General features: G+C 32.5%; 1 protein-coding gene across 1 annotated transcript in view; it reads right to left on the bottom strand.

Moving 5' to 3' along the window:
- Positions 1-13,610, bottom strand: part of LOC128678796 (neuropeptides capa receptor-like) — a 40,214-nt gene that overhangs the window by 9,174 nt on the left and 17,430 nt on the right. Inside the window, exon 4 of the mRNA XM_053760605.1 lies at positions 5,845-5,992. Coding sequence (XP_053616580.1) covers positions 5,845-5,992 — 148 coding nt within the window. The remainder of the gene's footprint in view (positions 1-5,844; positions 5,993-13,610) is intronic.

The raw sequence follows: 13,610 nt of genomic DNA, 5'->3' as shown, positions 1-13,610 counted from the left end.
TCTTACTAAGTTTTGGTGTGAAGAGGATCAAAATAAGGTTTCGTTTTTGAGAATATGGGTATTTATTTTCCATGAGAAATATTTATTTACTATTTTATATCGTATATGAATAAAAATTTAAATTTTCGCCAAGAGCCTCACGAGGTTATTGTAGGTAGCTGTATATATTCGCGAAAATTATAGGTTTAATAAATTTCAACATTATTACATATAATAAAATTGAAGAAAGGTCAAATTTGTACATTGGATATTTTTTAAAATTAAATATATTTTTTAAAATTTTTTTTAATTTTATTTTTTAAAAAATTGGTATGTAGGTACCTTATATACCGGGTTAACATCTTAGATACATTTCATCCCGGTAAATGGTTAGGTTCCCGTAGGATAATTGAAAAACTAATTATGAATCAAAAATTCCTCGGAATCCCGGGTTAACATCTTATAGATATTTCATTCCGGAAAATGAGGAGGGTCCTGTAGAAAAATTAAAATAACAATCCACGGAGCCGATTTACTTTCAAATTTTGTAGAAAGATGTGAACAGAATATAAACAAATTGTTTTTATCGATTAAAGTCTGATATAGATATAATAACTGAGTCAAGAAGAAGATTCTTGAAGATGAATGAATGAGTGACTGACTGACTGACTGACAGACAACGTACACCCGAAACTGCTGGGCGGGAAGCTGAAATTTGGCATGTAGGTGAGCACTAAGAGAGGATTTTTGGAAATTCTACTCCGAAGGGGGTGAAAGGGGCGAAATCTGTAAATATGAAAGTTCTACACCGTTGAAATTAGTGACTTGAAAATTTGGATTTTGGTTGTTTACAACAAAGTAATGAATACGTGTTTCAGATTTCCTGAAAATTAACCCTCAACCCCTTCAAAAGGGGTGAAAGATTGTATGGGACTTAATACAATTTTAAAGATAAAAAGCTGAAAATTGCCACACTTACTTTTTGTAGTGAATTACAGTAATAGTAAATACAAAAAAAAAATAATTTAAGTTTGTGGTTAATAAAAAACCGGGACGTAAAACGTCATGGAAAATGGGACGGCACGCGTTGCAGAAAGCGGGAGTGGGAGTAGGAGCGGGAAATGGGACGGAGACACGTAGTGGGAAACAGGAACGGACACATTGCAAAAAACATGATGGCACAATATGTAGGAAACGGTACGGGATATCTACTTTACATTACATAGCAGGAAGCGGGATTGGACAAGTTTGCGGGACGAGACACACAGCGGGAAGTAGGAAAAAGAACTAAAGACGAGAAAAAATGCGAATTTTAATCGTATAACTTTACCAGTTTTACAGAGTACACGATAAAAAAATTACTGAGATTTTGCTATGAAATTCACGCGGGCGAAGCCGCGGGCAAAAGCTAGTAAGTAATAAGACAGAGAAATTCATTGAATCTAATTTTATTTGAGATACCAAGTGAGATGCAACTAAATTAATGCTTAACGCCTAAATACCTCAATGTAGTTCATAGGTCACGAAACCCAACCCAACCGCTGAGAGGTGCGGCATGACCACAGACCGGCACTTAAGGCCGCTCTGAAGAGGGTAAGGACGTGAAACTTAGGCAAGTGTTCCATAATCAGAAGTAAAGCAAAGATGCAAAACTAGACCTTAGTTACTATTAAAAAAAAACATTAACTAAGGGTGATAAACCATTTATTTACATAAAAGAATTATATAAGTATATTGCGTCCGCTTCTTTTACACTGCGAATGAAGAAGAAGCGGCGCAACAAACTTCACCGCAACCTTTTCTTCAGGCTTCAACTGCGTGCTCATAACTTATTATATTCTCAGATAAAATCTTTACGATTGAAACACGAGAACGTGTGTCGAAGGAAAGTGTATAAGGAATAAGTGTAGCATCTCATATATCTCATCTAATTAGCCCCAAGTGTAAGTGAGAATTTACAGATGATTTTCTCGAACAAGGAGAGAAAGTTCGGCATTTATTGACATTGGTGTTTTGTATAGAGTTTAAACAGATTTTAAAGTTTATTTCAAAAATAATTATAAAAAAAACTAAATTCCAATTAGAATATTAGGACATTACTCCAAGGAGATGTGTGAATTACATAAAGTACTTGATCTGTCCGTTAAATGTTGAGACTAAAAGGTCTGATTTCAATTACTATTGTTTTCGGATTTGTAATTTAATAACATTTTATACCACCAATTTCACTTCTCTACATAGACGACAGTTTCATGATTAGCATAATTTCTAGAACTCCAGGCCCATAACATCAATCATGACTTCCATTACCAGTTACAGGATTTCTACGTTCAAGTCAACATTTTGAAATTGACTTCCGAACGTTTCCGAAGTTTGACAATATCTTGCTGAATATAAACATTGAAGTTCATATTATATTAAACAGTTAAACAAACAATGTATTGTTTGTCTGATCCTTAACATTGAACCGTAAATATGTACGTCTATAAACTTTGACATTTTATTATCAGTCATCAAATTCTATTATTAGGATATAATTCATGGTAAATATGTACTTTAATGTGTACTTGAAATTTTATCAAATATAATTGTTTACAATGCTGTATTGAATCGAACTCAAGTTTCTATTAACCAATATTTTAGGTCTTAATGCTTCCCGATATGTATTAAGTTTAGTATTGAAGGATATTTCAATTTATAAAAACTAAATTGTTTTCGTGTTGGAATCAAAATCATCAAGTGCATAATTTCAATTTATTATTTTTGATTTGCCAAATTCTAACTTTGCTTTTTCCCTACATTCATAATTATTAAGATATGCATATGTTATATCTAAACAACAATAACACAGATTGACTTTGAAATATGATTCTAAAGATTTGAAGTTCTCTCCTCATGTGATAACTCTGTTCTAAACGAAATATTTTTTCCTGGAAAATCTTAGGGCCAAAATGTATCAAAAATATTATTGCTTAACTTGATTTGACTACGTGCATTGGTCTTGATCGTGTTTTAGCTAATTTAATTTTAACGGAGAAAAACTCTTGGCTTTTACTGAAAGCCATTTAGGAAATTATTCGGAAAATTGAAGGCTCACTGGGCGCCGTGATTACACTTATTTTAGAGAAATTACTCTTATAAATGACGCCTAAATGTAACCATAAAAATATCAATTCTATTACATACTACCTATTTGTTTAATTTGCGTAATATATATGTAAGGTATAATGCGGCTAAACCTTATAGATTTAGGTTTGAATAAATAAATCTGATGTGGAATTGAAAATGTCTTGGAAATGTCTCATTTTGACCCGACTACCCATCTCTTTTCCTCTGAAACTCTAAAAGTGGCACGCATGTCTGTGTACGAGTAAACACCCTCGTGGAGAGCTGAAAATAATTGCCTTTGAGATAGCACCTCGTGAGCTATGGATAGATAAGGTTTGTAATAAATAAAACTTGAAATCAAATTGAATAAAATCCTAGACATCATCTCGAAAAAACTGATTACTCCCAAACATAGATGAGTTTAGGTAAATCCGTGTATAATATTTTCAGCAGTCGTAATCTCATGTATGGGTTAAACTGTACCGTCATCATCTTCCAAAGCTCTCTCTCTTTGAAGTTTATTGCTTCATATCTTGATACGATATAGGATACGATGCTTGCTTTTTTCTTTTATTTGTTATTTAACTCTAAATATGAATAAAAATTAACATGAATATGATGCCTCTTATAGTCCCCTTCTTCCTTTCATCTTCTCTAAGTACCAGTTTTAATGGAACAAAAAAAAAGTGCCTTCATGCCAAAAAGAAATATCTCATCTAAATACACCAACAATAAAATCGGTCCACTAATTTGAGTTCAAAATCAAATTCACATATTTCAACCTTAACACAACCTTTTTTGGATAGAAGTTTCGAAAAAGTCCGGATTCATCAACTTCCCTCGAAACCTATATAGGTAATTGAAGAATTATTAATTGAAGCGTCTAAAACAAACGTTTGAGAGCTGAAATTATTTGCGCCTGAGCTACTTTATAAGTTACCTAACCATAATATGATAATAGATTATTTATCAGACGAAATATAAAACTTATTTCTTTTTTAATTACAAGTGGTACTATGAGATAGCTCACGGATGCGCAAAACATTGTTTATATTTTTAATACATAAATTACAAGAAAGGCTTACATGTCTTTTTATAATCATTCATATTAAATCAATTTAAATTAAGCAGCGTCCATACATTTATAGTGTTTATCGTGAAAAACATCATAAAATCCCGCCAAAAAATTGTTGTACTTGGTCTAAGACACATTTAGTTCAAAAGGTTTTATGATGATGTTCTCCTTGACATGTCCATCAATGTCGAACCTTTTTAAGTTTAGTTCCATAGCTATGAGCGGATATGACTTGCAAACCCAAATTTCGTTTAAAGGTACAGGAAAAGAGATATGTTTGAATATAATGCAGATCGTATTAGCCTCCGCTTAAAGCTTTAAACCAAACATCCAGTATATTGTAAAAAAAATAAATTATAGTAAAAAAATATTAGTTTCTTTCGGCATTTCTGCAACAGTGGTTGTTCCGAAATGCCAGTATGTAGCTTTTTGAGTTATTACTGTATAATATAAAACGTGAACGTATAATACAAAACGTTATTTATTCGGTTATTAGACCTTCCAGGTACTTTGCCTGAGAAGGTCTAATTACTGAATAAATTATTTGAATTTTTCAACCTTGTAACAACCTGATTTTTGAACAGGTCTAGTTTTAGCCCGGGGGCTTGCTCATCAGCTCCACTCGAAACGCTCTCAAGCTCAGGCACGCGTGTCTGTGTAAATATACTATTGAGAGCTGAAAATATTTACGCGTGAGAAAGCAGTATAGCACTTTATTGATGAGTGTTTGGTTTAGTTCGGGGTTTGTTTTTTACAAAGATTATTTATTTGCAATGTTTTTGTAATGGAATTATAGTGTATTGATTGAACAACACATTTAACTGAATACATATACAACACCCAGCTTAATACCCAGCTGAATACATAAACATAAATAAATAGTGAAAATGAAAACTACATCGGAGTCAGTTTCGTACTATTTAAGAGATATATAGTGATGTAGACAAGAGCTTTACACCGATATGAAAAACCGGTACGACTTTTTATAAAACCGGTATTTCAAACTAAAGTAACTTTCTTCTCGAGTAGCTATGAATCTTTTGAAATAGATGCGCAAATCCCATTTGTAACGAACAGGATTATTGGGCTTTTCAATCCCATTAAAAACATAAGTGCGTCAGAGAAATCAGTTCGCGGATCTGTAGATATTCTGTGATTGATCTCCGCCGCCGAGAAGGCATCTCAATGGATTTCTTATAACACGGCATCACGGATATCACGGCAAATCACTTCCTGTTGCTAAGCCGGAAAGAATAGAACTTAATATGCAGGTAGCTGTTACTAAGTGAAATATCATTTTTATATAGATTACTATATTCAAAAATTGTGTGTCACTGTCATGGGGTGTGAAAATTTGTATGAAAAACACACGATTTTTTATGCGTAATTCTCATTTTTAGTCACAATTCTGGAGTTTATATTTCTGTTGGACCTCACGTGTATTCTTGACAATCAGCCGATTGTACAGAAATCAAGGAAGAACAAAAAATGTTTGTAGTCCGGATCGCCTAATCAGCCAATTAGTATGAAAAACTAAAGATTTTTGTGTAATTTTTAACATCGATTTATTTTGATATTGACTCAGTTTCTTAATCTGTATCTTCTCACAAAATGTAAGCAGTGCAAAAATGCCTATATATATTATCCTCTAGTGGTAATAAGATACATACCCCATAACGTACCTAATTCGCAGACCCATGCGGACATACAGGCAAAGTATGATGAATCCGGGCAGTATGAAGAATAGAAGACTGCTCAGTTCGCAAAGGTACCATGTAGGGAGCTCCAACATCGCGCAGAAAGCAGACTCCATAGATGCGTTGCCGGACCCTGAAATAAAATGAAATGGTTCCATTTCTTGTTTCGAAAATACCCAACAGGGTTAATTTATATCTCATTATAAACCAGCCAAGTGTTACAATGATATTAAAGTAATTACAATTAGTGCTTATAACTTAGTCACCTTTTACAGGTATTTCGGCGCTTACTGTATTATGATATTAATTGATATTTATAGTTAATGTATAATAATTATCATATAGTATATTCATATTTTATCTATACTCGTCATATTAATATATATATCTGTGTAAAGTTTATGTTTATTATAATATGGATTCATTTTACAAAATATGTTTTTTATATCTATGAAATCGTTTGTAGAGTAATAATAGTAGAGTTAATAGAGTAATAAGCTACGGTAAGAGAACTGATGTATGACTGATGAATGAACTTTTCTTCTAATATATTTTTCCGGATGATCGCATTATATTGAACTTTTCTCACCACAATCCAAGCATATAATTTATAGGTGCTGAATCTGTAGTTTCGCAATATGGCCTGTCTCTGACACGTTATTGTGCGTTTAATATGTCGAAACGGCGTGCGAAGTTGCTTAGAGCATTCTTGAATGAGAAATTAGAGCATTCTTTGAAGAGCGTGTACGAATGAAGCGTTATAGAAGCGTTTGAGAAAATAATCTAAGAGTGCTCGAGCTCTTTGTTCATTTGGTGTAAACGAACTGAATTTATCTTGGAATGCACTTGTTGTCGTCCTGTTTATTTGGTGGAAACTTAGAGACAAAAGGTCTCTAAGTTTATTACACCTTCGAGAATTTTAGGATGTCGAGAAACCAGTTTTAAGGAAACGAATGTGTAAAGAATTTGTGATTTAAATTGCTACTAATGTTGACAAGATCCAAGATTTAGAGATATCATAGATTTACATAGCACACTTAAGTACTTCTACTACACATAGAAAAAGAGGTGATTTATATGACGAGTATGGGTTATAAATATATTGTAATATGATAATAATTATTATTGCATAACCATCATTGTAAATATCTACAAATATCAAAATAAAATGTTACTAAGATACAAGCTCTACTGTAATTACTTTAAAATCATTGTAACACTTGGTTGGCGAATAAACAATATGAATACGATTATTATAAGTGTTATGTTCATCCCTTAATCAAGCTAAAACACTTCCTTATACGCGTATCGTCTTTCGCGCATGTGTCTTGCGTGCATAAGGGTTCGCGCAAGAGTCTTTCGCGCAAAAGTACCAGATCCCCTTATACGTATTCGACTATAACTACTACATAATATGTAGGAATCTCATACATATATGTAAGTGTATATGAGACTAGCTTTGGAACACAACTTCGTATGTGAGTAAAAATCAGTTTCCCGAGGGAATTTCAGGAAATCTCTACTTAGTGCTCCCTTACACTGTCCTAGGAACCTACACACGAAATTTCAGCTTTCTACGTCCAGTACTTTCGGCTGTGCGTTGTCTGTCAGCCAGTCAGTTACTCAAACGCAAAAGTTTTATATATAAGAGTATAGATATAGATTAAAGATTACAAAGCTCACATATCTAACCCGAACAAGGTCGCAGGGCAAGATATATCCCTCAAATTAATTTCATAATCGAATGTTGGTACAAAACCACATAACTATGGATATATTCTATCCTGTCGTTTTGTTTGATCCTTTATATACATACGTCAGAATAAATTCATTTATCAAATAAATAAGGTTAGACATATTTAAAAGGCAACTGGAGAAAATGTTTATTTTTTGATTGTTATTTTTAATATCACAGGTACAGAATCATTAGAGAAATAATTACATGAATAGCAAAATTATTTCTCAAGATATTACTAAAATTAATTCACATTGTAGGGCATAGTAAAATTATGATTATAGAATATTAATACAATGTCAAATTTGTGAAATATTTTTACAGGGCTATAATTATATGATATAAAAGCATCTGTATGTATATACTATTATATAAACATCGTATTGGCATTTCGTTTGTAATCCGACCTACTTCGCCTAAACCTCCGTCAAACCACACTCTATTTAGCACAAAGGAGCGGGAAGTTTAGAAGGTAAACATCTCTCCAAATATTGGGATAAACCGCAGACATATACATACGTAGACATAATAATATAATCCGTGTAAATCCTTTTACTGTAATAGTTTATTAAACCAATCTTAAAGCGTAATTTGCGTTAATTTTTTCAAATTTCCACTGACCAGGAGCCAGATTCTCACGCAATTTTTTTCGAAGGTTTTAAACAAATTTACAATGGGAAAAATCGATAACAAACGTAGCCGAAACATTTTACCTGCAAGAAACAGCTAATAGTGTATACCTGTAATGGTAATTGTATGAATAAATATATAAATAAAATAAACACAATAAATACAATAAATAAAATAAATAATACTTCTTCTTCTATGCGTGTCAATGGCAAATCTACAAACGCTCTATCGGATACTAAACATTTTCTTGCCACTTGGTTTCATCAGAAGCAGCCATCAAATCATCCCGAGTACAGGTGTTCGGGCAATCGGGAAATACCATCTATTGTGAGGAAAAGTCACAATCACTACACTGTACACACAGTACTCAATAAAAGATATTTAATTTGAACCAAGATTTTTTTATTTACATTGAACAATGTATAAGACTTTTTATTAGAAATGTCTCAAAGTCTATGAATTAAGCTCATTAAGCGAAAGCTTATCTATAGAATTCAAGGAAGTGTACCGTAAGTTATAATATGAAAAAGATTATCATGTTTTCTAAAGAATAATAAAATATATATATATAAAGGTAAAATGCTCTTAAATTCGTATTTTCTCGTAAGTTGAATGCAATAAAAATATTTATATACGATAAACATGTAAATTGGCGTGAAAATTGCCCTTTCAGACGATCTCTAAAACAAATAATACCTACAATTGCTAATCTTAAACACGTAGATATTTTGTCGCCACAATCCTTTATGTAAATACATAATAAAATGAAACGCAAAAAAACTTCATGTTATACAGATTAAAGTTACGACGGTAATTAACAAAAATAGTGTTATGGCTAATAGCTAAAGTTACAATTTGTCTTGTTACAAAAACATAGTGTAAAACTTAGTTCGTAGTTAGATTGCTCTGAGTTCTTGTCGTATCACGAAATAAAATTATTTCAGACTAGCGGCCTGGCCTGGCTTTGCTCGGGTACATAATAAATTATTCACCTAAACCTTGAAGATTCACACTATGTATTGGGGAAAACCGTACAAAAATACGTCCGGTAGTTTATCGCGTACTATATGATTTTGTACGGTGCGACAAACGTGACAGGGAGTTTAGCGTAAGGATTTTACTATACGTACTAATTAACAAGTTTATAAATCGAACCTACATATTCTTAAAAAAACGATAATATTAGTTTTGTCAATGAGATTGAAACTTCAAATAAATAATCTAAAGAAGCCGCAACACATAATATTGTAAAATGCTAAGTGACAAAACATAATTCAGCGTAAAGTATGCTTGGCCATATATTGATAAAAGGCAATGCAACATAGGTATGTTCACTGGAATGTAACTAGAAAACAAATTATTTGTTTCGTATTAGTTCACGTCAGGTACAATGTTTTGGCGAAGTTTCTTGAGCAGTTAGCTGGCTTGAAAAGTTTTGCTTATTTTCTGATATTTGCTCACTATTTTCTATTTCTGAGGTCGGATAACTCTGCTATTTATATTAATACATTGAACCGAGTAGAGTTTCTTGTGGAAAATAAAGTATCTATGTACTTTTGCCAGAGTTATTTTCTTTGTAAGTTTTCGACGACCTTCGTGGTGATGTGGTCACCTCCCCCACCGACTAGCTAGCTGGAGGTACTGGGTTCAATTCAAAATGCGCGGGCAAATTCACATCACGAAGTTGTGGTGGTGGATACAGTTTCTCAACAATCACTGACTGTACCCGCACTAGTTTTTATAGTGTAAAAGCCATTAAACATGCAACCTTAAGTCCGTTAGTTAGTTGAAAATAACCACCAAAATAACGTAAATTTATTCGAAACACAAATATTACGTTCCAAATCCTTATCCCTTTACAGTTCCCGTTTTTATTAGTAACACCGCTGGAATGCCTGCGTTACTCACACAGATTTAGAAGGGGTTCGAAAGGTCACAATGGAAAATAGACAAAATTATGAGTTATGCAATCTACAATTTTTCATCAAATTTTATCACTTTTTACCAGAGGTAGATCTTGGTACGATGGGCCGCATGAGTCTCACTCTCATCTAGTAGTGCCTACATTGTTGTGTTCTGGTTTGAGGGTGAAAGAGACAGTGTAATCCCAACGTATTGTAGTAAAAGACCGAATGTATTGTAGCATTCATGGGTTGTCGCAATGGCAAGCCAGTTCACTTGGTGTATAAAAAAACTTTCAATCTCAAAATGAGACATGTGTTATTAATCTATATCTCCCATATATATATATGTGTCTAACAATTCACTATTGGGTGTGTTTGCAATAAAGTTTATAGACTAAACTTTATTTCCATTGATACCAAATTGTGTTCGTGCGAAGTTCTAGCCCAGTCGTTCGTAAAAATGCCATTCTATCTTGTTTATATTTTCTGCGGGATAACCATCTCTAGTCATTTTGAAGAATGCTCTCGACGTAAACTATTTTTATTCGGTCTGTGAAATACGCTTTAAAACCGTGAGTGCTACTTGTGCAGATTTTTATCCTGTGACCGACGTGCCAGTTTTGAATAATCCCAAGAAAATGAAATTTTTATTACGTTAACTTTTAAGACTAAAATCTAGCGATCCAATTTATATGAAATAAATATTTACAAAATTACGTGCTACGTCACCACTACGCTGGTGTTCCAGCTAGTTTTACATAACAGAAAAAAACGTTTTTCACTAATTAATAATGACAAATATTTTTATTATTTTTAGGGATGGCTTTAAAAATATATATTTTGTTTTTATAATACAAACTGTTCGCTTCGGCGCGACGTTAGGTGCATTCGAAATTTTCAACACATTCAAAATTATTTAAAATTTAGAAAAAAAAAAAACAAAATTTTATGGTGTTGATCAAATTAAAAAAAATCAAATGATCAAAATCGTATATTTAGAGGTAGAAAAACGTTTTTTGGAGAACACTTGATACGGACTAGTTACATTACACGCTGGTATACACACGTAATGCATTTGGTCTGCAACAGGCCAAAATGATTTATAGTATATAAATCACTTTGGCCTGTTATATACATGACACACAAAAAATAATTTAATTTTTTTAATTAATTTAATTTGAAAACTGGGAAAACGCTCAGATGAAAGAAAGAGAGAGAGAGAGTTAACATTAACCCTAACCTTATTTTCCTTTTACATGCAATTAAACTAAGAATAGCCTATATTCTTAGTTCTGTGTAACATGAAAACAAGGTTGGAAACATTTCTTTCCTTTTTCAGAGACATAATTATTTTCACGCAATCAATTGTTACAGTCTGTTTCCGTCCGAGTAAAGAATACTCTAGAACTTGAGTTTCCCGCGTATTTATCATTAATATTTATTGTACCTACGTTAACGCCTTACTATGATACAATGAGATTGACTAGCGGTCACAGAATCAAGGAGACATATTCGATTCCGAAATCCTTTGAGTTTTTGAGATATAATATTGTAAATAATATATATATTTAAGTGAGGATATTTGTTAGTCAATCACCTAGCATCTACCGGACAGATTTCGATGAAATTTGGAACACAGTTCCAATATACTGTAATTTGGAATAAGTACCACATAAGGCATTATTTTATCCCAAAATTATTAATTAATCCCAAAGCACCAGAGTGTAGCTAAAAACATTTTATTTTACAATTTGTTAACCTTCTCAATACTTAAGAGTTGTATTTATCGATATATATATTTCCCGCCACACTTACACGGTTGCAGTGGATGCATGGGTAAACAGAAATTACCCGTGGTGAGTGAAGCTGGTGGGTGGACAGGTCGCGGTGTTCAGGTTCCAGAGGGTAAAATTAAGTGAATATTTAAGGGAGTTCTATATACAACAAACGTTATTTGCTCGTTTTTATATTTAATGGTCAAGTCCAACGTGCACTTGGCTAGTTTTGTTAAATAGCCTCCTAAACTATTAAACAAAACTAGCCAAGACAAACTAAACAAACTAGCTAATCTCTGTTGCTACATTATCAAGAAGCAGAGCACTTGAGCATGACGATGTCGGAGAGTAACGGGTCTAGTTCTGTGATCAATCCACGTCGTGTCCAACTGAGGCCAGGGTATGCTAAGGAAATAAATACATTGAGGCCATCAGGATATTTTTTTTATGGCCTATTTTGTATCCTACCGTGGACAATGACCTCACGTTTATCATATACTAGCTGCGCCCGGGACTTATTCATTGGGAAGTTATTCCAGGTTATATTCTACCCGTGTTCAAAATTTAATACTCACAAACTTTCGCATTTATAATATTAGTAGGGTTGATTAATTAATTATACATATGTTTAGCAAAGCATTAAATATATTTAAAGAAAAATATTGTATATCACAGCGCTCGAAACACATCCCGCCTAAAAAAACTTAACTAATTTTAATTTTCAGTGTAATACTTGCAATATTTAAATAAAACCTAATCCTAACTAATTTGTTTGTTATTTGTTCACACTTTATCTACTCAACCAATCGTCTTGAACTTCTGTTCCCATGGGAAATCCGCGGAGCCGCAGGCAAAATCAAGTAAATATATTTTTTATTATAAATTATATTTTCGAGTACAATCTTTTAAATAAAAATAACATATCGAACAAATTGCAAATGTCATAGGTGCAGTGCGAAACAATTTGTGTTTTTTTTTCACTCTTCTAGAAAACTTATTACAGATCATTAACTGCCGTGATTTCACATAATATTTCAATATAAATGGTTTTGTTTTACAAACACATGCTTTCATTTATGTTCAATTCCCGCTCGATTCCAGAATTGCTACATCTCATTATTATTTTCAAAATTATATCAATTTACATGCCAAGCAAGCTACATTATGAAAATAAAGGCTAAATCCCTTGATCTATCACGTAACTTCTTAACGTACGCCATCGTTTGCCCTTTTAAGGTTCTCCCGTTTAAGCGGCATCATATTTCGCGCAAGATCTTCGTCTAAGCCACATACTGTTTTGTTCTAAATCGTTTTTCATAGAAAAATTATTCTAGAAGTTTTATTTAATTTTTAAATACACAAAAATCTGGAAAAATATGAAGTCAGTAGAAATCATAAGTACATATTTCACACACAGTTTTAGTTTTTTGCCATAATTTGAGATGGTAATCTTTGTGTTGGCTTTGTAGATCTGAATGCATGAATCGAAATCCTTTACAATGAAAACCAATTTTATTTACTCTTGAATAAATATTATGCTTTATCTTTTACGCCTTACATTACATTTTTTATCACATAAAATTTTGGAAAAGAAACCAGTTTCATCATGCAAATGTGCTCATAAATTGTGTAAAAAAGAACTTTATAAATATACTTAAAAGTAAATTATGTGACAGTCTCTTTGTAAACGTATCGATTGAGGAATCG

This window comes from Plodia interpunctella, chromosome 20 (genome assembly GCF_027563975.2).
Source record: "Plodia interpunctella isolate USDA-ARS_2022_Savannah chromosome 20, ilPloInte3.2, whole genome shotgun sequence".
NCBI lineage: Eukaryota > Metazoa > Arthropoda > Insecta > Lepidoptera > Pyralidae > Plodia > Plodia interpunctella.
The sequence above is the reverse complement of the archived record's forward strand: the minus strand, read 5'-3'. Positions and strand labels throughout refer to the sequence as shown.